The sequence below is a fragment of the Alosa sapidissima genome, chromosome 11 (genome assembly GCF_018492685.1).
Source record: "Alosa sapidissima isolate fAloSap1 chromosome 11, fAloSap1.pri, whole genome shotgun sequence".
Classification (NCBI taxonomy): Eukaryota; Metazoa; Chordata; class Actinopteri; order Clupeiformes; family Clupeidae; genus Alosa; species Alosa sapidissima.
The window spans coordinates 4663306-4690420 of record NC_055967.1 but is presented as its reverse complement, the minus strand read 5'-3'; the positions used below and the strand labels follow the sequence as shown (position 1 = coordinate 4690420).

General features: G+C 45.5%; 1 protein-coding gene across 1 annotated transcript; it reads right to left on the bottom strand.

The window, feature by feature from the left end:
* Window positions 1-1177: 1177 nt before the first annotated feature.
* Window positions 1178-22761, bottom strand: mbtps1 (membrane-bound transcription factor peptidase, site 1). The gene is given in 24 exon segments (XM_042108737.1): window positions 1178-2103; window positions 2353-2483; window positions 2703-2829; window positions 3756-3887; window positions 4121-4261; window positions 5124-5136; window positions 5138-5202; window positions 5410-5534; window positions 6630-6786; window positions 7002-7117; window positions 7769-7941; window positions 8286-8474; window positions 8945-9089; window positions 9535-9696; window positions 12438-12589; window positions 13138-13240; window positions 14222-14289; window positions 14389-14505; window positions 14702-14811; window positions 15210-15320; window positions 15671-15889; window positions 18167-18424; window positions 21252-21836; window positions 22667-22761. Coding segments are annotated over 23 exon segments (3237 nt in total). The 5' UTR covers window positions 21466-21836; window positions 22667-22761; the 3' UTR covers window positions 1178-1894.
* Between the last annotated feature and the right edge of the window lie 4354 nt (window positions 22762-27115).

Here is a 27115-nt window from a genome sequence, read left to right as displayed (position 1 = left end):
ATAAGGAACACAACACAGCCCTCACCTATGCCCTAAAAGGACCTCAAATTGAACACCAGAGGTCATACTGTAGGTCTCATCATCAATAGGTATTCAAATCAGATATTCAACAGACTAGAAGGAAGTTTTAGTGTCATTTTAGTGGCCACCTTTTCTGCTGTACTGCAAGATATCTTACTGAAAACTCTTCAGAGCACTCGGAGGTCAAGTCATAGGTAAATCATAGGAGATGGTTGGAAATATGAGCTAGCCACCACAGTGTTAAAATTATTAAACAAACTCTACATTTTATGAAGGTGTTCCCACAGGTATGCACAGTTTTTCAACTTGAGAAATTGAGAGTACAATATGCTAGATATTATTCAAACCAATATGCAGTTGGTTTTAAAAGCTCACCCAGTGAGCAGATTCTCCTGAAGGAGCACTTTGCTAGCCTGACGTCGTCATACTCAAATTCTAGTCAGAGTTTGAGTCTGATTCTGCTCCATTGGGATGTGATTATGAGGCGTGCTTCAACTGATACAGGGGGTGAATCCTGTAGGAGCATCCGAACCATCCTTCTTCTCCACAATTGCCTCAACACTGTTAAATGTCTACCTTCTAGCAACAGCGATTTTGTTAGGGAGAACAAGGATTAATGAAACACTTTGTAATTAAAAGTCATTTACAAATACATCGTACCATACTAAAAGCTAATATTTTGTCACTAGCACCCTACATCTATCCTCTGTCAAACACAATTACATTTTCAGCTCTGAACAAAACCATTCAAGAGTTATTCTGGTCCGAACCGCTCTGGTTTGGGCATAGTTGCTCCACCGAGTCTAGACCAAACTTCCCGATCTCAAATGTTGTGGGCGAGGCTAAGTTCGAATGGCATCCAGGCTAGCAATTTGCTGCAATCCTCAAAAATCTCAACTCTCGACCTGAAATGAACTCATCATGTATGGTTATGCTCAACTGTACAGACCTAGTTATCAATGAAAGCTCATAAGTAGTAGTACTTCAGATTTTTTTTTTTAAGAAACTAAAGTTAAAAAATAATAATATTAACGTATGACATAAACAGCACATACAAAGGCAAAACTGGATCGAGGAAAAAGTGAAAAACACATTTTTTGATGCTTTATAACTGATGAGATATATTTGAAAAGATTTTTGACCATTGACGAACAGGTTATCTATTTACAAGTTGTATCGGCAAATACCATTTCATTTAAAAAAAGAACAAAACAAAAAAAAAAAACTGGTAAACAACAAAATGACAGACACCCAGAAATGACCTTGTTGTACAAAAAAAAAAAAAAAAAGAAAACAGCAATTACATCCCAAATGTTCTGCAGATCTACTTATTTAAAAAAGGTCCAAGCTTTCAAACATCCTTTTTGACACGAGGGCTGGAGTCAGGGGCATGAAAGATTAGATCAAACTTACATAATAAATTAAAAAAAGAGCGGGAGACGAGACAGGCAACAACCCAATGCCTGCTCTTCGCTCCCTGGAATGAAAGGCTCTTTACAAGAGAGAGGACAACCACCACAGTGAGGGGGACACGGAACACCAATGTCCTTGGGATCACACCTTAGCCTGTGTTCATCAGTTGAAGGCTGCACTGGTTCCAACAACATAATAATCGTCGATGTCCTCTTCATAATCATCATCATTGTGGCAGAGAAGAGTGTGTCTCACACAGCTCTCGAGTCTCCTACACATGCACCCCTCCCCACCCACCATTTCTTAGGAACACTTTCTGCCCTGCACATTCCCCTACAGCAAACACACATTGGTATGGAGAATCTCTCCCAGGAGTCCAGGTTCTCGTGTGTTTTTGTGGCCAAGTCCGTTAGGTGTGCGGGGGCCCCCACCGTTCCCTTTCCCTCCCCTCCCCCTCCGATCACACTGTGGGATTTTTGCCTGTGTGCGGGGTCTGCTGTTGCTGTTGCAGGTACGTTGGGCGCTTGACTCGCGGCTTGCGGCGCTTGGGCTTGTTTTTGGCTTTGGTCAGCTGCACCACGAAGAAGGACAGGACCACCATGGCACCCAGGAAGGCAAACATGGGGATGGTCTGGCCCACCTCCTGGTTGTACCGCCCGGGCATTATGCCTGGGGACGGGAGAACAAACGCAGGTCAAGGAGCAGTCAAACACGGTCACAGAGTGGAGGGGGCAAGAGCACCAACCTCTTTACATAACACTACCACAGTTGTAAAAGCAATGAGCATCATCAAAAGCAATCAGTTAGCCGTTTTATTCTCATTGTCCACTGGTCCTGACAACGGACCAGCATGCAGTCAGGTTATTACGGCATCCCTAAGGGCTGTGCCAGTGGGCAGAGTTGGGTTACAGGGCTCACCTCCAGGGATGTCCCAGGCCCCACTTTCCCCTGGGGAGAGAGGTCGGACCTGGGGCCGGTACGGCCGAGGGTTGGGGAGAACGACTTTATCCAGGTCCACCGACAGCAGCTTCTGGTGCTTCCAAAGGTTACTAGAGGTCAGAGAGAGTGGTAGAGACAAGGAGAGGGGGAGCGAGAATGCCAGTGAAGGAGACAGACAGACAGACAGACAGACAGAGAGACAAGGATAAAGCAAGAGGGGGTGGGGGGGGGGGGGGGGTGGAATTAGTCGTTTCCTCAGATACAGTGATATCTCTACATATTTATCATACTCCATTGACGGCTGTGGTGCAGAGGCTCATGTCACACACCTGGGCGCTGTCTCGTTGAGGGGCTGGGGCTTGGCCCACGACAGGTGAGGGCAGGCCGGGAGTGGTCGTGGCTTAGGATCCCCCAGGTGAGCCTCCAGCACCTTAGAGTACCGATACAGGTGATTTCCTGCAAGAGAGGAGAGTAGCCTCATCATGTTATACTCACCATAAAACAAAAACTGTGTTTCAACTGTGCCTCCTTCAGTGGCAGGTTACAGAAATATTTGTACCAATAAACACAACTCCGTCCCAACCAGCAGGGCAGTATTGATTACATAACATTACCACAGCAGTGGTGTTGTTGATCAAGGAAATGTGTGACCAGAAGGTGTTTTTTTTTCTCTTCTGATCTTCAACAAGTCTAAAACGGACGGACACTAAAGCCTTCCCGCCCACCCACGCAGCCATACTTCAGGCTCACCCGCAAAACAGCAAAGGCAGAGTAAACAACATGTTTACATGGTGACCACCCCACCCCCTGCGGTCAAACCACAGAGGTGCGAAAGACGATCGGCCAAGAGGAGGATACAAAATAAACAAACAAGCAAACAAATGAAACAAATGCTGAATCAGACGCTGGCAAACAAACAAGCAGGAGAGATTCTGAAGTCCAGCCAAGAACACTCAGCAAATTGGAGCTGCTGGAATTGACTCTGGCCACGCTTCAGATTTCATTGCTGATGTAGAGATGAACAGGGTTGGTGTGTGTCTGTGTGTGTTGCCGTGCCTTCCAGTCTCTATGGCAGGGGCTGCTCCGTGCCTCAGTGTGTGTGTGTGTCTGTATGTATGTATGTATGTATGTATGTATGTATGTGTGTGTGTGTCTGTATGTATGTATGTATGTATGTATGTATGTATGTATGTATGTATGTGTGTGTGTGTGTGTGTGTGTGTGTGTGTGTGTGTGTGTGTGTGTGTGTGTGTGTGTGTGTGTGTGTGTGTGTGTGTGTGTGTGTGTGTGTGTTGGCGTGCCTTCTAGTCTCTGTGGCAGGGGCTGCTCCGTGCCTCAGTGTGTGTGTGTGTGTGTGTGTGTGTGTGTGTGTGTGGCCTTGCCTTCGAGTCTCTGTGGGAGGGGCTGCTCCGTGCCAGTAGGGGGTGCCACCCTGCTCTTGGAGTGGGTGAGGCTGGGCGGGATCATGCTGTAGGAGGTGTACTGCAGCAGGGCGTCCAGCATCCAGAAGCAGTCTGAGTGCACAACACACACACACAGACACACACACACACTTAGCAGCTGTCAACAACCAGTGTGTGTCAGAATGACGACTCCTGCACTTTTAGCAAGTATGTAAGTATGCTCCTCCATCTGAGCATGTACATCTTCGTGATTCACTCCTAAGATGGGGTCAACAGATGGAGAGCCAGGTTGCTACTACAGTACAGATAGGCACCGTCATACTGAGGAGGATGTATTATGGTACCTTTCTGCCGATGACTGTCGTCTATGCAGTTGGAGTCTCCGTAGAGGGCTATGCGTCCCCCGCCTTCAGAGGGAGTTTGGTAGAGTCCCAGTATGGGAACATTGTCCACCACCGCAGTCTCCTGCTTTAGCACCTCCAGTCCTGCAGAGGGGGGTGGGGGGAATTGGAGAGAGAACGATAAACATGTCAGATGGACTCTGAGAAAAAGATGAAACGTAAGCCCTTTTCACATATAAAATATGTAACAATGGCAGATCGAAACAATCTGATAGAGATAACTCATTTCTAGTCCTATTTTGTGTCCCATCTTCCCTCTGAGATGGGAGGCAGTCTTTACTGTCTGTCTTAGCCACTTTGCTGGAAATCTTTGCAGTGTATTTCATTCAATCCTAGTCATGCTCTCAGTGACGTTGGTTAAGGTTAACCTACAGTACTCAGACTAACTCTAGCTCTGGGAGCCATCTTGACAGTTGGCATTTTTTAAGTTTGTTAATATGAACTAATTGGCTGCTTACAGTTTACAGTACAACATTTTCATTTTTGATTGCCTGGAAGTGAGCTGTGAACAGATTGCAAATGTGCCGCGGAAAATAGCATAATTTTCTTTTTAGGGAAGTGTTTCTGTAGGACCAGCCATCAACTATTATGCCTGCATGGAAAAGAGGCTCATTCATATTTCATACTGTATTTCTATCTTCATTTAATTTGAGTTTTTATTCAAAGGATGGTGCAAATGTGCCAAAAAACATCAAAGCACACAGTCAGGTAGCAGTTTAAATAAACATTCTGAAAGAGAACATTTTCAGTGATTGGAAAACAAGCACAAAGGAGCAGAGGGAATTACATGGAGAGTACTGTAATTCAAAGGCAATGCTTATGAACTGCAGAGAGAGAAGGGGGGGGGGGGCAGGGACAAATCTATATACGGATGCAGAGGGGGAAAAAGAGGAATGTTGGGCAAATGATCGGTCTCCATGGAAACGGAAATGTGGGTGCTGTTTACCTTGATCCTTCAGGGGTCTGAGCGATAACAGTACCCCCTTCAGGAAAACGAGCTATGCTGCAGCCAGAGGCATAGTACACTAGAGAGAGAGAGAGAGAGAGAGAGAGAGAGAGAGATGAGAGAGAGAGAGAGAGAGAGAGAGAGAGAGAGAGAGAGAGAGAGAGAGAGAGAGAGAGAGAGAGAGAGAGAGAGAGAGAGAGAGAGAGAGTTCAGATATTTACATAAACAAGAACAGTGAACTGATAATGATCCAAGAACCCATTTTGAAATCATAGGTGATTCTTACTGTCATGGTCAGCCATGCTAAAGTCTCCCTCGTAAAGGCCGTCGCTGAAAGCCATTCCCCACACTGAGATGAGGTCATTCAAAGCTGGCACGTTGGCGCCCCCTGTGTCCGGCATCCACCATTGCCTGTGGGAGAGCCATAAATCATGATGCAAGTCGTTCTAACAAAAAAAAAAAAAACATCTCCTCAAACACAAGTCTAAGGTCTAAAACCTCATTATGGTCTTCAAAACCTTAAGGGGGCACATAGTCATAAATGTTGGTCAGCATTAAGGATCAACTGAGGAAGATAATATTGGAGAGTCTGGAGGACTCAAAATCCTCAAAATAAAACATTTTTAAGGGCTGTAACAATTAACTGATTAGATGGTTGACTGGTTGTCAACTATTGAATCAATAGTTAACTATCTTGGTAATCAATTATTCGCATTGAGTACATTTTTAAGGGAAAAAAGACATTATCCTGGGCTTTGGGAAACATTGATCAACATTGTTTCACCATTGTCTGACATTTTATAGATCAAACAACTAATCGATTAATCAAGAAAGTTAGACAGATTAAGCGATTATAAAATAATGGTTAGTTGCAGTCTTAAACTATTTACCCCAATAATGCAAAACAATGCGACGAAATTCATATAATGTATACATTATACGTATTGTGTTGTATTGCATTTACACACAATATACCGTACACATAGATATTACCACTATAATGTGCAGGATGGTGTATGAGGTACCAGCAGGGGTCTATTTAATCTGAAATTGCACTGAACTTCCTAACAGTGTCTCCTGACTCTTGCACTTGGTGAGTAACGAACAGTGAGTGTGTCAGGGGCAAGAGGAGATATGAGAGCAGCCTTGCCTGGACAGCAGTGATTAACGCTGATGGCTTTTAAATGAGATGCTTACGGAGGCCCTGCCTCCCGGGTTGATGAGGTGTTTGACAGTGACACACTGACAGAACTCAAAGTGTGTGCGACAGTGAGGCCTAGTAGTGGGAATATGTGTGAACAAGAGTGTGTGTGTGTGTGTGTGTGTATGTGTGAGAATGAGTGAGAATGAGTGCGTCTGTGTGAATGAGCGTGTCTGTCTGTGTCTGTGTGTGTGCGTGTGAATAAGTGTGACTGGCACAATGATGGTAGGAAATGTCCATGTGACAGGAGGAGTTGGTGGATAAAGTGTGTGTGGCGGGAGGCGTGACGGGGCTTGGGATGCTACCTGGTGTTCTCGTCGTAGAACTTGACCTTGCGCATGACAGATGTGTTGTACCAGTCGGCAAAGACGATGAGTGACAGCCCGTTATCGATGTCCCGCCGCAGTTTAGTGATTTCCTCTGGGAAATATTCCTCCTCACTGTCCACCATGAGCAATGTACCTGTGAACACACACACACACACACACACACACACACACACACACACACAGGTGCAGAATGTAAGTGATTTGATAAATGATGTGAGAATGAATGCAAGAGAATGATTAAATGAAATGAACTTAAAACTAATTGAGTTAACTGTAATTGAGCCACTCTTTGGATGTAACTCTGCTAATAAGGTTCGAGACAAGTTCACAAAGCAGCAAATGACTCACCATACTGACTGGCATCAAAGCATGTCAGCGGGGCTCCCAGCACCTCCACAAAGTAGCCCATACTCCTGAGGTGCTGGTACATGTCTCTGAAGTTGGTGTGGATGTGATCTCCATTCCTTCAATGACACACAGGGGAGAAGGCACAGAGGAATCAGAAAACAAAAAACTTAGTAGCCTCTTTATTTATCAAGAGGAAGCAGTCTGGCGCCACCTGAAAGCCAAGGTCAGTAACACACTGACTGGTCCTGCGAGTTCCATTCCAATCCAACTGCAGGTCCTTGTTTAGAGGTCCTCCTCACATCACCAGCCTCTTATCTAGGAAGCCCTTTTCATTAAAAACTTTGTTTCTAAACTTTTACCAAGGGGACATTTCTACCCAGTGGACTCCATTTTAATTGGCATTTTAAAGTTAATGAGGACATGTTTTTTATAAGCCTGCAATGATATCTTCCACTCATCACAGGCAATGTAATGGAATTCAGTGAAATCATTTTGATCCTTTAGGGCATCTTTTACACACACAAAAATGTAACACTAAAACAAAAAGTTAACACCACAAGCCTGCAGGCTCTGCTATTCTATACGGTCATCCATAAACCCAATGAACAAACAAGAAGAATACATGTATTTATAGGACAAACAAGAAGAAGAAATGTATTGAAGAACCATTCATCAAAGTTTTTGACAAACAAAAACAAATAAACACCAGTCCAAAAGAAAGCTCTGGGCTCTCCTCAGACTAGCGGGCCTAGCTCCCTAGCGCTCACCAGTCCAGCGGGTCGTTCTTCATGCGCAGGTTGTCGCGGGGGAAGTAGCCAGGAGGGTAGCGTAGGTTGTGGTACTGGTCCCACAGCACCCGCTTACTGCGGGGCGGCGTGGGGATGATCTTCACCCTCAGCGGTAACTTCACAGTGGAGGTCAGTTCCCCTCCAACCTCAGACTGGCCCAGAGAGAACAGGTCCAGAGGATGAGAGAAGAGGCGTCACATTACAGCATTCATCACAACCCCCACAGGAGCGGGTTTCTACAGCCATGCACACTCATCCAGTTCTCAACTACACTGACTTTTAGGTCACTCTGATATGGCAAATGTATGGACAACAATCAGCTGGACTATAAAGTCTGCATGCAACATCAGAGCTGATTTAGCATATAATAATATATAGTAACACTAAATATAATTTAGTATATAATAATATATAGTAACACTAAATATAATTTAGTAAAATATAATGCGTAGCAACTCCCATGATTATGGACTGCTCTGCTGTTACATGAACTCACGTCATTCTCTGCTGGTGAGGCCACAGTCACCATGATGTGTCCCTGAGCAATGCCTTCCCAGGACGCCGCCTTCTTGGCCACAGAGATGGACACGGCCAGATAGCCCGCCCAGGGCCACAGGACGGGCGAGTAGGAGACGGCTACGTCGATGTGGTCGCCGTTCTGGGGCAAGTAGGGCTGCCAGATGGGCTATGGGGAGAGAAAGGGGAGGAGGAGAGCAGAGGGAAGATACTTATTAAAAGGTGCTCGACGCCATGTTACCTGCTTTCTAAGCTAAAACATTTTTTGTCACATACAGCAAACATCTCCTGACAATCTGCTAGCTGCCTGTCCCCTGAATACACTGTAAAAAAAACACTGTCTCTGTAGACAGCCCAGGCTCCAAAAACGGCAACAAAAACAGCCTGGTCCAGGCTGCACCAGGTTGTTTTTGTTGCCGTTTTTGGAGCCTGGGCCATTTATAGAGACTTAATTTTTTTTTACACTGTATTAAGGGGACTGGCAGCTAGCAGATTGTGAACTGTATGTGACAAAAAATGTTTTAACTTAGAAACCGCGTTACATCGTTTAGAGAACCTTTAAACACAATATATACTTGTGTGTGTTCATTTAACCGGTCCATCCTCTCCATCCGGATGGGCAGTCCAGCAGCTCCTTACCTTGTCCACGATCCTGCCGGTGACACCCATGCCGTTGAGGATGGTGACGTTGACGATGGTGGGCATGCCCCCATAGTAGATGGGCTGGGAGCAGTAAGGCCACATGTAGGGGCACTCCGTCAGGTCAATGTAGCTGGGGCTCAGGCTGGGCACACACACACACACACACAGGGGGTCATTTACAACAGGACACTGAGGCATTACAGAATTTGGTAATGTTATGTTTGTGTAATGTTATCTAGTAGATCAATTTGTCCAATGGACCAGAATGTTTTAGCTTTATCTGAAATATCACACACTCAAGTGTCATCGTTTAATATAGAATGAGATTCTAAAATATAGGTCATTTTTTAAAAATATAGAAATGTTTCCATATTTTTTAAAAATGACCTATATTTTAGAATCTCATTCAAGTAACCCTCGTTCCAAATGGTTTTATTGTTTTAACAACCTACAGTTCTTTTTTATGAAACATTAGATCACCACTTCCCTCTACATATCCTGTGCTATCATTTTATTAGGGCCTGTTAAAGGTTATACTGCACCATCAGGAAAGGTGCTTGACGAATTCATTGTGTAGGTTGGCCTACCTGGCCTGGGGCCGGTAGCTGTTAAGGATCTGGTATGCCCTGAGCAGGTCCAGTTTGCCATGGCCCTGTTCGAACATGTTGACCCCGGGGATGCGGCGAGCCGAGGCAATCAGGGCCTGCTTCATGCTGGCGGGGTTCACAAGCTCCCGGTTTAACACCGTACTGCAGGGAGGAGAAGAAAGAGGGGAGGGGGAGGAAAGAAGGAGTGAGGTAAAGAGAAATGTGAGAGAGAGAGAGAAAGAGAAACATTTATGATGTGAAATTCTTGCATGATAAATCATTAGTGATTACTGTCTGGAGTAGCCCCTATATCTAATAAAACAATAGAGCAGTGGTCTGAGGTTAGTAGTCACACCGTAAATCACTGCACAAACTGGCTTTGGTCACAAAGCACCACTCTGTGAATGTCCCCAGTGGTATGACAACTATGAATGAGTTTGTCCACACAGACCAACACTGTTGTCTTATCAACTGTTTAGCCAGTCAGAGAGGGGTAGACACTGAAGGACACACGGCAGACAAGGTTGACACCGGGATGGCAAGGACAGACTGGGCTGCTGTGGGACGATTAAGCCATCTGATTCATCTCATTGTAAAGAGGGAGAGGTCGGCCTTGAGGTCACTGAGAGAGTGTGGGAGCAGGGCTTCTGCAAGGCTGCTGGGAAATAGCCTCTTAACTCTCTGTGACCTTGACCTTCCCCTGCCAGCCTGTCTGTCTGCCCCCGCGAATCCACCCGCCCCCGCCCCCCTCCCAGACTCGCCGAGTGAAGTGGACCGGAACAAACCACACTGCTCAAGAAGCCTTCCACTCAAAAAGAGAGACAAACAATCTGCCTCTGCCAAATGGAGGCTGCAGCACTCCGAACCAGCAGAGGGACACACAGACACGTTGATCTGGCTCCAGTCTGCATCTGTCTGTATGACTGAGGCATCAGCAGCGACCCTCTTTAGACCAGATTCCTCCCGAGATTCAGGATTCTCCTGGCCCCATGCAAACCCTCAGGCTGAGGGCACAGTTCTACAGGTGCAGTGCTATCTCGTCCTCTGTACATTGATCAGGGGCATCAAGATACGAGACACTAAACTACAGGGCCCCACCCTCTGAGGAAGTTCCTAATAAAATAAACAAACAAAAACTCGAACATACAAAACTTGCTAATTTTAGTTGCAATGGAACAGTAAGATTAATAGACTAGTACCACATATTTTTCATGACTAACAAGGCTTGTCCATTGGCACCAGTTTATGGTGTGAGGCGCATCCCGTTTAACATGCCGGACACACAGCTGTGCCGAGCTGTGTCCGAGGACTCCAGCAGACCACATAAAGCCTGCGTACAGCACCTGTGCCTGCAGTATCAGCTGCAGTTTATGGGACTGGATCTCAAACAGACGGCTTATCTCGTTTCCTCTGGGGCGGGGGGGCACGGCACAACAGAGCAAGTCCACAGATAAAGGTCAGAGAGAGATGAGGGGAGAGAGAGAGAGAGAGAGAGAGAGAGAGAGAGAGAGACAGACCGGGAGGAAGGGACAGAGAGGTGTACATTGCACCAACAAATAGTCTGAACTTCTGAAGTGGCAGTAGGCACACTTATAAGCGCAGTAAACGTCCAAAAGCAAATGAAGAGAGCTGAACTAGTCCTTGTGACCTTGATCGTTACATAACTCAAGGCTGTAGGAACTAGACAGTGATGCTTGCCATTTGTATACATCAGCAGTAATCAAGTAAATGTTTGGGTGTGCGCAGCTGAACTGCAAGCAGTTGTTTGAAGTGTTTGTGAATGGGTTTTTTAGGACAACATGATCATATCTCAAGTTATGTGATTAGAACGAGTGGGTAAGGTCATAAACGTGAGAGTGAGAACGCCTGTTTGTGTGTGTGTGTGTGTGTGTGTGTGTGTGTTATCTAGGTCTAGGATGCAGGAAGGGAGGAGCTGTTCACAGGCAGTCATAACAGAGCTGTTATCCACATGGATGCATCTGTGTGTGTGTGTGTGTGTGTCCACTCACTTGTCTAATCATCTCACCTTGAGAAACGGAGCATAAAACCCTTCAGTCTCACCCTGAGATACGCCCAAAAGGGGAGCCACAGGGCACCCTGCTGCACTGCTGAACCACAACCACACAACTCCACAGACTAAATAAGCAGAAACCTGTCAGCTGCCATTCTCTAGGCCTAAATACTTAAAAAATATTGACGTTCACTCAATCAGTAAACATCAGATTAGTTACAATTCCAACTTAATTCCAAAACATAACCGAGCTGTGCTTGGTCTGTTTTTTTGCCTGGGTTGAGATGCACCCTTTAACATCTTTGCCTGCTGCTGCTCTTATGCCCTGTGACTAATGGTTTGTTTCCTATTTGTGACACGTCGGGGCATCATACAGCCCCTCTGTCAAAGGCAGGACAGTTTTGATGTCTCTAAAGACAGGTGGTGCACACTGACGCGACTCTGTCTGGACTGCTGCTGCTATCTATCTTTCATCTTTTTCTTTTGTTCTTGGGCTCAGGCTCCAGAAAGGGCCCTGGCCACAGACATCTCGGGGATCCTGATTGGGGCTGACTTATCAACAACACCTGAGACTCAAGCACCAAAAGAATGAAAGGCAGGTCTGGAGAGGGCAGCTTTCATTCCAGCTCTGCTTTGTCCAAGATCCTGCTAATCTGTAACCACCGACACAGGCAGGTCTCCAATGGAGGTGCCCCATTGAGGTGCATGTTGATACAAAAGTGAAGCTGCACATATTAAATGGACTACTGGTACCTTTTTTTAATGAAATGCAACACTAGCTTGCAGTCATCCTATCTAGATTGTCTTTTAGCAAATGCTACATGTGTGGTAGGAAATGGAGCTGAGGAGAGTGAACCGGTGTATTCCAAAGGCGTTAAGACACCCATCCCACCTGGCCAGTAGGGTCACAGCTCCTGCCACCACGGGCGATGCCACACTGGTGCCCGAGAGTGAGCGGCAGCCCTCCTTCATGCCAGAGCCACGCACCCCAGAACCGTAGGTCACGATGTCGGGCTTCACCCGGCCATACCCGCCTGGCAGCTCCTGGAGAAACGGAGGAGAAGGAAATATGAGAAGGTGAGGTAGAGACAGAGGTGACAAAAGACACAACAGAGAATGTGCAGGTAACACAGAAAAGTCTATTCTCTTATCTCAAATACATCTCCCTGGTGTGACAGTGACAGTCTGTCTGTCTGTGTGAGAGAGAGCGAGCGAGCGAGCGAGCGAGCGAGCGAGAGAGAGAGAGAGAGAGAGAGAGAGAGAGAGAGAGAGAGAGAGAGAGAGAGAGAGAGAACTGCCCTTTCTAAGGGGGGAAAAAAAAGACTCTTGATCTACGACATAAAGATCCGGGGCTGATAGGAGGATTCGCTATGTGTGTGGAAAAGGGCAGGAAGACAACAACCCAAATACTTCAGAGAGAAGCAATTCAGAGCAGGAGATTGAGAGATAAGATGTCTGTTGGTTTTAGTAGGTCACATCACAGGGATTACCTGCCCAAACAGGGAGCCCGTCTGTCAGGTAGGACACTGGAGGGGGGGGGGGCAAGAAGGGGGAAAAAAGATGTATTGCTATGGCACCAGGTGCAGACTTACCCAGGTGGTCATTCCACGGGATGAGAATCTGGCGATGTTATCCTCAAAGTCAATCCCCCCAACCCCAATCACATCCATCTGATCAGCTGGGTTGTTCAAAGTTCTGGAGAATCACACAATCACAACATTGCAATTTCCACAAATGTAATACAAAATTCTGAGGACTGCAGTACTGAGTAGGGATCGACCGATATGGTTTTTTCAGGGCCGATACCGATATCAATTATTACCAAAACAGGAGGCCGATAACCGATATGTAAAACCGATATGTCAGTTGTCAAAAAGGGGGGTAGATAGGAAAGGCTATATGCTGCAAAAATTTAATTAAAAATCATTTAATTATGCAAACTTTTCTTTCTTCTTTTGATACACAATTGTCTATCAACTTGCATCACTTTGCAAGTGTAAATCCTGTGCATCATGTTAATCCAAGAGCTGAGTGATAATAATTATTTTCATAGAGTAGGCCTGCACAATGGGCTATGTGCTTGTTAAGGGACCTGTCACAAAGAGGATGCTTTGCCATCGCGTGTGTGAGTGCACGGGAGAGGGAGAGGGAGAGGAAGAGGTGCATGCGTGATGGCAAGTGTTACGGTTGAATAGTTTAACAAAACCGTTTTAAAATAGTTCTTAGGCTATTTAAGCGTGCAATTTGTGTCCATGTGTAGGCTATAAGCTACACTTTTGAGAGCCTAAAAGGCACGTTAATAGCCAGCTCATGACACGATTTTGTTCAGGTCGGATTAAATTACGGTTGGCCCTGGGTGGATGTAGGCTTTTCTGACAGTCCATTTCAAAAAGGAGCAATTAGACTTTTTGACGTTCGCTATGGCATAATTTAGGACTTGTCTGTACTATGTCCGCCGAGGTGTCCCGTTATTCACAATTAACGAACGAGGCAGAGACAGAGAACTCCGACGCGCAGCACCCGAGTTTGTGGGCTAACTAGTAAACAGCATCAGTAATATGCATCAATCGGGAATTCGATTATTATAAAAATGCTAAATATCGGCCCTAATAAATCAGCCAGGCCAATAATTGGTCGACCCCTAGTACTGAGCAGAAGTACTCTTCCTTAACTCACCCATACAGGGGCCCATCATTTCCGATAGCAGAGACCATGATTACTCTGTTGGCAGTTAGTTCCCAAACCTGTGACAAGCACACATTGATCACCACTATTTACAAATGCAACACCAATATATGTATTGCATTTAACAATCCTTTTACACTGAGGGAGTGTAATGTCACCTTGTCTACAAAAGGATGGTCCATGAAGTCTGGACCACCGATGCTGAGGTTCAGGACATCGATCTTCTTGAGGATGGCGTAGTTGAAGGCATCCAGAAACCAGGAGGTGTATGACACCTAAGGACATGAGGGGGGAAACTGAAACTTCTGGCACAGAACAGATTCTTCAACGCCATTTCACCATTTAGCAGACAACATGATCCTTACCATCAGTCAGTAAAAGTAGCTAACCATGTCAAAAAGGGTTCATGGTATTTGAGTCAGTAGCATCATAAATTCACTGTGGGCAAACTTAAAGTGGAGGTGCCCATACCTGATTGTTGGTGAAGACTCTGAATATATGCAGCTCAGAGTCGGGGGCGAAGCCCTGGCATTCCCTCATGCTGGCGATGACTCCTGCCACAAAGGTGCCATGGCCCAGCCCTGTGGACAGAGGAGAGGGGTGTGACATAACACTTTTACTTAACTTAATATCCAAGTCTGAAAACAAACACTGGACACTATCTTTGGGAAAATCCGTTTTTTTTATCTTACCACTTTCTGTTTCCTATGTATTCTACATTCTGTACAGACCTCCTACATGGAGTTTCTGGTGTGCAATTGAAACATAGCTTTTTTGCACATGTCTCCTTTGGGGTACAATAGTTCCAAACAATATGTTTGACATCACATACATTAAAAGAAGAATCAGAGGTTTAAAGGCCACAAAGGCAAAAAGTCAAAGTCATCACTCTTGACAGCCAAGCACAGCTAACGAGTCTCAAACTTCAATCCATCAGCGTCTATTACAGTCACTGCCAGTTCAAAGTCAGAAGTCTCACCATCATCCAGTGTCTTTTCATTGGTCCAGTTGGTTCTCTCCTTGACATTCTTAAAGTGTGGATGCTTTTCACTAAGCCCAGTGTCAAACACAGCCACCTTCACCCCCGAGCCTGAAAATAAAACACAGAGGTCACTCCACATCCATACTGATGTACACCTGCCATCAGACCTCTATACAGTCCACAGCAGTGATGAAACTCCTGCAACTTGAAGCCATTATGCACTAATATACTTGTAATCTACAAATGTATTACATATTGACATACTATGTCGAGACATGCTCACTGTCTCACACCCCAAAAACTCAGGCCACACTTTAGGCTGCAAGACTCACCAACAAACATAATTTTCTCTGTCTCTCACACTCTGATGTCACACGCACAAATGCAATGTGACAGTGTCACAGATGTGCGTGCGCACACACACATGCACACACTCACGCACACACACTCACACTCACCAGTGTGTCCCATCTGCCAGAGCACGTCTGCCTGCAGGATCTGAGCGACGTGTCGGGGGATGGCGCGCAGCAGGCGTCGGCTGGAGTGGCGTCCGGTGGCATGCCAGAAGCCCGAGCCGAGCGAGAGGCTGGTGCGCCGCAGCGGCCGAGACGACTGCCACGACTGCCACTTCTGTGTCCAGCGCGTGTCGTTGCACGAGCTCCCAGAGTCCCCTGTGGCTACGGCACAGAAAGGAGCGAAATGCAAGAAATGCATTAGAGCAGAGGCTGCTGAGGATCCCTGACCAGGCGTTGATAACGTAGTTTCAATGTGGTGGCTATGACGATTTCGTATTCAGTGGTGCTCGTCAGGTTGCTTTCTTAGTCAGAATGAAGGTCCCTGAATCACAATCTGTTGAAAAAACCTCCATTAGAGGGGATGATGAAACCTTCAGCGCAAGGAGCAAGACACTGCAGTTTAAGACGCTTGAGAGAGCCCATATTTAGAACCGCTCATCAACTTAATCTTGTTCATTTCAATTAATCAATCAGAAAATATGCGCGTTCATGAACTGTCCCCTAATTTCTCTTTTTTTTTAAGTGTGCTTAGTTGTTGTGTCCCTTTGTCCCTTTCCATTTGGTCAGTGTTGTGTCCCTATGACGCAAGACAACACTCATACGGGTTAGAGGCCAGTTCTGCCACGAGAGTGGCCAACGACGCTACAGGCATCAATGACGAGGGGCAGTTTATACTTTTTACCTCTTGTCCATTCACTCCCCTGTCCATTTGCACTCCAACTTCACTGCGGCCTTTTCTTCAATACGTGAATAAAGGGCATCCTCACAACAGTTAGACAATGATGGACGCTGACTTTGAATAGGCTACTCATCAGATTTCTCTGCCTCCCTTGTCAGACAGCAGGGCATGCCGAGACAAGATGGCATATCTCCGTCCACTTCCCAACGCCCTCTCAGCAAGTTCTCTGCAGTTGCAGACGAGCTTGTCCAATGTCAATTCACACGGGCTCATTCAGGGCATGCGTCATCATTAGAAATGCGGTTGCTTGGTAACAGGCTCACTCAACACAGAAATAGAGAAACGATACACGTAAACCACCAAACTAAATCACCCCTGAGGCCATGGGTGGGGTGGGAGGGTGGAGAGGTGAAATTAAACCACACTCCAATTATCCCCCCTTCAGCTTCCAAACATTCAAGAGCCTACTCCTACTTGTGTTTAGATAACAATTAGACCTGGCACTAGATGACCTACCAGCCTTCACTGACTCCCTGGGAGATGAATACTTGGGTAGAAAAAACTGACCTCCACCACAACACAAATGATTAACTGTGCCCAACTCCGCTCGGTCATGAAACACTTTCGAAGGAGAGAGGAAAGGACTGATAGGACTAGAGCAGTGGTTCTTAAACTGGGGGGGTCGGCAAAAATATTGGAGGGGGGGGGGGGGGGGGGGGGGGTCGCAAAATCACTTGGATTAGACATTTTTAGTCAAAGGCTGCCATTGACTTAATGCCTTTGGTGTTGACATAGCCAACCTATGAGAGAAGACATTTTCTGACTCTGCTTCCAATGCCCATCTCGCAACATTTCGAAACCAAATTCCGGTTAGAGAGAAGGGGGTCGCAAGACTTGGCCCATGTTTCTTGGAGGGGGGGGGGGGGTGGTGTCGCCAGACAAAAAGTTTAAGAACCACTGGGCTAGAGCACAGGAGAGGAAGGGTTTGGGTGGGAGAGGCGAAGGTCACCCTTTCACCCTTGACACAGAGGAGGGTGAGGAGAGAGTGCTGCTGGCACAGAAGTAGACGGAAGCAGTGGGTGTTCAGATCTGTGGAGGAGACGCTCCAAACAAACGGGAGAGAGAGCGGAAGTGGTCGGCGCCTGGGTTCCGCTGGGAAGTGTGGGGTGGGCCACTGCAGTGTGCTCCTGAAGTGATTGGGGGTGCCTCTGAAAGGGCATGTTGAAGATATTTTGAAAGGTCTTTGAAATGAGATAATGAGTCTGAGTACGTGTGAATGTGTGAGTGTGTGTGTGTGTGTGTGAGAGAGTAGAAGTCAATACTGAATACTGTGTATGTGTGCCGGGAGGGTGAAGTGGGGTTGGGCCGGGCATACACTGCACTCTTTCACCCCACAATCCCTTGGGACTCATTTTTTCCTCTCCAGCAGCTCTAAACTCAAACAGCTCTTTGTGCCCCCCCCCGGCTCCTTGTCACACTGGTCATTGCAAGGCACCACACAGTTAGAATAACTATCACATAACTATCCGTATTGTGACCAACAGATATTTGATATCTGAAGTCTGGACATTCTCTCAAACAAATGCATTTAAATCAGCATACTCACAACAAAAATAGCCAGTGGCTTCTAACAAACACAGGCAGATATAACACTGACAACATAGCCTCTCTGGAGGGGTCATGAAGACAAGGGGAGCATGAGAAATTGGGGTAAAAAGAGGGGCACCGAGGGCCACTGCGAGACTAAACTCTCCACTCACCGTCCACCATCTTCAGGGTGCGGAAGACCTTGCGCTGGGGCGTGACCCGCTTGACATAGGGGTGGTCCTGCAGCGAGAGGAGGCCGTTCCACGCCGCCTGCCGAATCTGCACCACCTCGAAGTCACTGGGGTAGTCGCTGGCCGGGTTCTCACGCCGCACGATGCGCCAGTCGCCCGCCTCCGAGTTCCGCAGCGCGCTGCTGATGAAGTGACTGCGGGCCTTCGCCGTGAAGTAGCCGTTGAATGCCACAATGTACTCTGGAGGTGCAAGAGAGGGAGAGAGATAGAGGCAGGGGTAAAGAAAATGTAACAGGGAGGCACAAACAGACGAGAAGGATGGGAGAGTTACTTAATACACTAAATAGTCTAATTTAAGGCAAGACTACTGTACTTGGTCCTTGATGTTGACAAACATTTCCTGTACAATCAATTTTCAAATCAATGTACCAATTGACTCACAACTTACAGCTACTTACTTACAACTTAGTTATTTGATAACGTCTGAGCAAGGTACACTGCCAGGCCTCGAGGGACACAACAACCTTTATCAGCCAGGGTCCACATGGATATCAGGCTCTGCGCCAGTCTCCATACAAGAGAGGACATTGCTTAGCACAGACTTTACAAGCCGCTTAGAAGTGTCTGAGGCGCAACATAACACGAGGAGATACGGGGGGGCAATCAGATAGGCCTTGTTCCTGGATTCAGCGCAGTTGGAGCAGCAGGTCTCCCGACTTGGGAGCTTTCTTGTCGGGGTGGAGGTGGGGGTACGCCGAGGAGTGGGGTGTGCCTGGGAAACGCCCCTATTCTTTCCCTGGCAGAGTTTGTGCACGTCATTATGTAACGCGTCCCCTGTGAACAGGACCATTGTTTAAAGAAAGCCTTTTTCCAGGCAATGTGAGCCAATGAGGCTGGAATGGATCCGGAAAGTGCACTGCACTGCCCAAGAAATCCGGCGCAACAAATCTGATCATGCCGCTGTGAACAACTCGACAGTCAGTGCTGATTAATGTCTCTCATACAGGATGGCCCTTGGTGCCACTTTACCTCTGAGCAACAAGCTTATTGCACACACAGAGAGAGAGAGAGAGAGAGAGAGAGAGAGAGAGAGAGAGAGAGAGAGAGAGAGAGAGAGAGAGAGAGAGAGAGAGAGAGAGAGAGAGAGAGAGAGAGAGAGAGAGAGAGAGAGAGAGAGAGAGAGAGAGAGAGAGAGAGAGAGATTTGCCATTGTGACGGTTGGTTATCTTAGTATTAGGACAGACAAATGGCAAATGGCTGGCAGTAGTCCAGTCAAATCACCTAACCGAGTTATAGCTGCAGCTCGGGGAGACTCGTACTGATTGACTGGCTCATTCTAATGAACTCAGTGAACAGTTGCATTACTACACAACAGAAATGATCAGTGTGCAGCCCACAGAGCTCCAAGGGGGCATTCTTTGTTCAAGCACTAAGCACTTCAACCCACAAGCATTTCCAAAATAACGCTAACGCTAGTAATAACCCTACTTAGGTCCTGACCCCTTCCTACTCTGCATTGACCTCCACCACAATGGAAAACAGTGACCGCAAAGGAAGAGAGTGTTTGGGGGTGGGTGAGTGAGTAGGTGGGGGTGAATAAAACACTGTATATTGGCTGAAAGACTTCATTCATGGGCCAAAAAAACAGGTTGGGCTATAAATACCATGACCCAGAAGGCTATACCGCCACCAGAAACACATGAGCTTTACAAACTGGGTTTGAGGGGTGTGTGAGCGTGTGTGCATGTGAATTAGCATTGTTAATTAATTTGCATTCCTTTCTCTCTCTCTCTGTGTGTGTGTGTGTGTGTGTGTGTGTGTGTGCGCACAAAAATGCATCTGCAAGTGACTGCTTGTGGGAAGCAAGGGGAATGCACTCAAGGCCTTAGGCCAACTCTTGTGTTGTGCATGCCTCACCCAGCATCCAGCTGTAAACACCTCACCTGTACACCTGCACCCTCCATCTATTGTGTTGCTCTTCAACAGAGACACCCAAAGCAGTCAGTGTCTAAACATGCCGCAGTTTGGAAGGTGGGGCTTGGCAATCCTCTGTGCACTCCACCTGCACAATGCCTCCTCTGTAGTGAACAACTCATCTTCACTCATCTTCTGACAGTTGATGGCAATGAACTCAGGGCCCAACAAAACTGACGATGACTGGGGGATCACCTGCTATTCAACTGGACCTTCAAATTGAACTAAAGCTTTAGTAAGAAATATAGGCAAGGCCTGTTGTGCTCTTTTCCAACTAATTTGATCAACATACCGTAATGTACCGCTTATTAACCAGGGCTTAAATGCATTAATTTGGCACAATTCCCTCAGCTATGAGGTTAATACACAGGGCCAGGTTATACATGAGAATGCATTGCTTTTCTTAATTTTTCTTTCTGATTGTCTTTAGCTGCTTTCAGACCTACGTGTAAGTCTGGATGTTCTGCGGATGTCAAGTGGTTGGGCCATATATTTGAACAACATAACTGGTCATTTGGAATTCCGAACTTAGCCGGCTATTACACTAGCCTACTCCCCTCCTAGTATTTCCGACGGATATTATGTAAATGAACTCATGTCTGAATGAAGCGAAGAACATGCTGAGTTTCTGTGCATGCGCATATTCAACCACACAGAGATTCTGTTAATGTGTGTCTGTGTCGTTCACACATATGACCACATAATGTCAGCATGTTAGCATCATATCTGAATCACCCGAAGGCTCGGAACTCTGACAAAGCTCTGCATATACTGTGGAGGATATGTCTGAAAGCAGCTTTTGTTTATGTGTGTACCACAGCCATATGGCATTTAGTTGCACCATTAGTTTTGTGTCATTTTATTCACCCTGTGAGTTACTTAGATTAGATCTTTCATGTGAGTATTATGAAAGTGAAAAAAAAAAGCAGAACAAAAACAAACGGAAATCTCTCATGCCATATGCTAACACTAACTACACGACACAAGCAGCAGAGTGAGTATGCATTAAAGTACAGATCCTTAAACATGATCACATTAAAAACAGCATAGAGTTGTACGGAACTCAGAACCACGCCGAGTCAACTTAGCTTACCATGTTCCACCACTCTGGTGGAGAACTCCACTTTGAGGGTGAGCTGGGAGCAGTTGGAACTCTGAGGCCCGTCCGAGAAGGCTGCGGACGAGGGGCCACCTTCCTTTTCCGTCCCCACCAATGGCAGCCTGCCAATCAGCAGAGTGGCCATCATCGAGAGCCACAGGATGCCCGGGCTGACCGTCTCCATGGTACGTCCGAGTTTAAACCCCATCTAGAGGCCTTTGATGTCTCTCCCGCTTGGCTGGACGTGAGGCAGGTCAGAGGGTGGCCTCTTAACAGTCCTGCAAAGCTCGGGGCATTAATGTGGCAAGTAAAGTGAACAAAAGCACAACTGCCAGGTGATGAGTCCAAACAGGGGCAGAATTCAGGTCCAGAAGCCAGAGTCACACATGGTTCATATTACTCTTCCTATCGAGTTCATTTCTTTCGGCGTTTTCTCTCCATCTTGGGGGCGGCCAGTGAGTCGATCAGTCCTGCTGCCAACCAGGGATCAGAGGCTCCATTTTGACTAGCAGGTGAAATGTATATGGCGAGCCTCAGTGAAAGAAGAGCGTTTCCCACAGCTTGCTGGTCATCCAACGCCTGTGGAGTCAACAGAGGCAGACAGTGGCTGTTAATGAACTCATCACTCAAATAACACTCCGTTTTCATATTCAACATCAGTGGCCATCAACATCAACATCGTCCTGTTGGCTTTGGTAATGAGAACCATTCAATTTAACCTGACTGGATTTAATCCAAACATTATAAATCTGTGTTTTGTAAATGAGTGTAGCTACTGTGTAGCTTCTATTGTTAGGATGTGAGTGTGTGTAGGAGGGGGCGTGTTATCTGTCATCAAAGCCAATAATGATTTCCAAAAGACCTATACACGATCTCCTACTACAAGACACCAAATGTACTAATTTATAGATAAACTAGGCAGTATCTAAAATGAGGAACCCTGTGGATGACAACAAACACCCTCTCCCTTAGCTGCCCCTGTTTTTGACATGTTATGTGGGCTGACAGAATAGACACACTGCATAATGCAGAGAACAGGCATGGAAAATGGGAAAGGTGAGACCTCAGATAACATCTGTTCCCTTCCTACCTCACAGTAGCACAAAAAGCCTTTCAACATCAGAGAAACAACAAACTAATACAATACTTGGATGACATAAGGACATACAACGCAATGGAACAGTGGTAAAGGCTAGCTTAAACGTTGAAAGTGTATTACTACTCTCCACCTTCAAATTGTAGAAAACAATAATGCCCCCACCCCTACACTCTAAACCAGAGCTCCTGTTATTGTGTTTTCTCCACCACCCGGACTGGTTAAGGTAGTTCACCATAAAGGCCAACCACCTACAGGCCTTAGGGCATGTACATTTGAGAGCACACATACAGAGAGAAAGTGAGATTCTTACTATGCAAGTGGTCTCGGACTGCCTTCCTTCCGCCAGTTAAGAAGGCATTTTAGCAGCTGACTAGGGGACCGGTCTGACCTTGCAACTGGGGGGGTTGGGTGACTTACAGCTCCCAATCTGCAGACCAGATGCATCTTGGTCAGGGGCTTTCAATACCTCTCCCAGATGGATGTGAAGCATGTTGCCATAAAAACCAGGCCATAAAGACCTGGGAGGGCTACTTGTGACAACATGATGCAGACATGCGAAAGCATCACCAAACGTCCAAGTCAGTAATCTCATTTGCAATTGCGTGTAGTCTCTATACAGTATTTGAGGGTGGGGATGGAGTTACTCTGGCAATAGCCTACAGTATATCAATATTCCATAAACATTTTGCAGACCTATGCATACCCATGCTACAACCACTTTAGTCTTCACAAATGAATGCCTGCCATGAATATTTAAATGTTCTCAAATGCTTCAATTACAACCTCTGCATTCTAGGATTACAATCTCAGCATTCTAAGTATTTTAAAATGCTGAGATATTAACTCACTGAATGCCAAGCTGTTTTGGGGAGCTTTGTCCTAGAGTGCCAGCAATCTAGACCATTGTTGATGATTTTTGTACAGCCACAGCATATTCTGTGTTATAGCTATGAACACATACAATAGCTCGATTAAAAGGTGAGACTTTAAGCTCTCGGTGGGTGCAAACCGTGTATTTCTACACGCCTCTGTTCCTGAGAAATCCCAAGCTAAACAGTGGCTAGTTTTCATCAAAATCGCTTTTTTTTTTTTTCTAGAAATGGAGATATAACGTCTTTCATGAAATATGAAGTGTTGCCTGTTAGCCTACTTACTTGTGTAAACTTTCCGGGAAGTGATCAGCGAGACTGCCACCTAGTGATAGACCCACGAAAATGGCCTGGTTTTGACCTGACGTGCATGCGTCACTGATTCGACCCAAAGCGGCAACCGAGTTATGATAAAATGTCCAGATTGTGCGTTTTCATGAGTTTCACGATCGTCATATATTTCATTTCCATTCATCACAGAGTTAATCACATATAAGGTGTGTTAGAGTGTCTAGTTTCGTAATAAAAAATAAAAAAAAGCTAAAAACGTAATATTACGTTTTTGGCACTCAACGCATGGGAAGGAAAAGGCACTCAATGAGTCAAGATCTGAGAGAAACAGATTCAACACGGGCAAAAAATAACAAATAATACAACTTGGACAGACACACTACGAACAGTGAGAAACAGACTTTATCTTCCCAAGACAAACCGTGAACTCAAAACAAATTCGCCATGATCAGATAACTGATCTTAGATTTCAGAGTTGTTTGAATTAACGTTTAACATTATGTTAATGACCACGTATCTTAACGTAAGTTGATGTTAGACTTTACTTACTACCATTAACTTACCTTGATGGCTGACTGTTTGTTTCCGATGTTACGTAAAAAGCTGGGGGCATAGAAGATTATCCCACATGGATGCAATAGTTACATTTAATAGTCAACGAAGGCTAACGTTACACTGCATTCAGAATGGACGACCAATAAACCCAACATTTGTTGAAAAGCGTCAGTGCGAACGCCATGATGTACGACTTTAGTCCTTGCTAAAATCGTAAACAAATACCTCACTTTGCCTTCCCAGCAAATGCTTAAGACCACTAGCGGTAGGATAGCCATCATAGCTAGCTTGCTAGCTAACGTTTTTCACCATCAGCAAGTGATAGCAAGCCAGCTAGTGTCTCACATGTGCTTTCAATTCAGATGGATCACGATGTCTGCCGAAATTGTACTGCAAATGCATCTACCAGTCCAAACACATTACCGACAAAACTTAAAATGTATAGTCAACCACAATGAAACCCCTAATCTTAGCCAGGTCAGCAAAGGAGCCACAACATATGATTAGCTAGCTGGCTGGCTACAAGCTAAAGTTAGCACCATACGTTAACGTTACTCTCATACTCACTTGTCTGGTCAAATGATCCAGCAGCAATGGTGAACTGACATCAAGGAAGACTCCATGAAATTGCTAGGACTTTGTGAAGTCCTTAAACATGTGAAATAGTTCTACACCACACGGAAATAACTGCAGTGTACGCGTCTAGATACTAGTGTTTTGTTTGGTAGGTAGTCAATTCCTTCCCTGGTTCCTTCCCCTGCTAGTTGAACTGTAACTTGAGAATTTCAATGCGCCCGCCTATGTTCTTCAAGTGACACTGGTAGAAGCCAATCAAGCACAAGTACGCACCGACGTTTTGATAATTATACAGTATTGGCATAAACCCGACCGAATAGGACGCCTACAAATGGTAAAGCTACATATATACATGTGCCAGCCCTGTAACTGAAATATGATTCCTTGAATTAATTTTAAAATCAGTAAAACATGAGAAAAATGAATGAAATGAGTAAAGGGAGTTGCTGAATAGCCTATGTCTATATTTCATATTCCATCAAGACAGTGTAGGTGTTAAAATGAAGCGGGGGGGGGGGGGGGGGGGAATCAGAAAATACCCGAGGTAGATAGGCCTAGGAAATTACTTGCATTAGAATGTTTCCTAAATTATATAGTATCAGGGGTTTTACAGTTTTTCTCAGTCGCTTTGGTGCTTTTCTCACATCACTAGCATTTGCACAGCAGTTAGTGCATTTCTCAAAACAATTAGTGCAAACTGCAAAACCTAGTGGATAACCTGCAAAAGCACGTCACTTGCTCAAAATGGATAGTCCATTCCTCAAAAGCAAGTATTTATGTCAATGAAACTGCCAGTGTAATCAAAATGAGAAGTCTTGACACCATCGTTTATGAACAAGATAGTCAAATGGCTTTGTCATGTTTTCATTACACAGTTTATGCTCAGTGTTTTCCCATGCAAAAAAAGGTCAGAACTCGGTGACACTACCTGAAAATGGTCAAGACAGCACTATACAGTACTTGTACAGCCATTTGAAAACTTTTTCTTTGCAATTCTACAGCATTGTGACAGAATTTGATAACTAGTTCACCAATTTTGTATGTAATGACTCAAGCAATGAAATGAAGACTATTAGTTTTATTGGGAACGACTATTTAGCATCCAGTATATAGTTCATTTTGACTGACATGACAAAGCAACTGATACATGTTCAAAAGCATTTGCAATTTGTTCAGAGGAAGGGGAAATTGCTACTATGATGTGCACAAATGACTAAATGTTGTGGAGGTTGAACTAGTAGTTATGAGAATTTTGATTATGATCTGAGAAAAGCACCAAAGCGACTGAGAAAAACTGTAACCATTAACCAAAGGGATGGAGACTCAGAGCTTTCTTTTGGCTCAATGGTCTCACCTACTGGCGAGAATGAGTTAGTGCATCATATCCCATTGTGTTGGGCCTGTAACTACATGACTACGTTCTGGGCGGTATACCGATTCACACCGTATACCGGTGTATATTTTCGTTATGATATGACTTTTTAGTATACCGCCATACCGGTGTATTTGATTACACGTTTGGAACGCTGCGTTGCGCGACAGTGTTTCAGACGGGACTTTTTTCACACGCACGCATGGTGCCACTGCGAGGCATAGTGAGGGTAAACACAAAACACCTTAAAGGAGAATTCCGGTGTGATAGTGACCTAAAGTGTATTGAAACATGATACCGAGTGTGAACGTATGTCTCATAGCCCATCTCGACTTGTCCCCTGCACTCCAAAATCTGGCGCTAGTTAGCAGATGCTACCAACAACTTTTTCAGTAGTGGTGCTTCGGCATCGGGCTAGCCATGCAAATAAATCACTGTTTTACACCCATTTACGAGGCTCAATGTATCTCCACACTTCATTGGTAGACTTCCTAGGGCCCTGACATTTAAAACGAGACATTGAGAACTTTGAAAAAGCACTGGTAGTTTACTTACAAGACGATTTATACAGACAGTATCTTCACGAAGTTTAACGTTTGCAGCCATCTTGAATTTAGTCACGATAAGTCGAGCAACGAGTAAGAATGAACAGGTATGATAAGGGATCAGATTCCAAAAATAATTCAATGGAAATGCATGGATTCCAGTTTCTTCCAGTAGCAGCAACTGGAATCCATGCATTTCCACTGAATTATTTTTGGAATGTGATCCCTTATCATACCTGTTCATTCTTACTCGTTGCTCGACTTATCGTGACTAAATTCAAGATGGCTGCAAACGCTAAACTTCGTGAAGATACTGTCTGTATAAATCGTCTTGTAAGTAAACTACCAGTGCTTTTTCAAAGTTCTCAATGTCTCGTTTTAAATGTCAGGGCCCTCGGAAGTCTACCAATGAAGTGTGGAGATACATTGAGCCTCGTAAATGGGTGTAAAACAGTGATTTATTTGCATGGCTAGCCCGATGCCGAAGCACCACTATTGAAAAAGATGTTGGTAGCATCGGCTAACTAGCGCCAGATTTTGGAGTGCAGGGG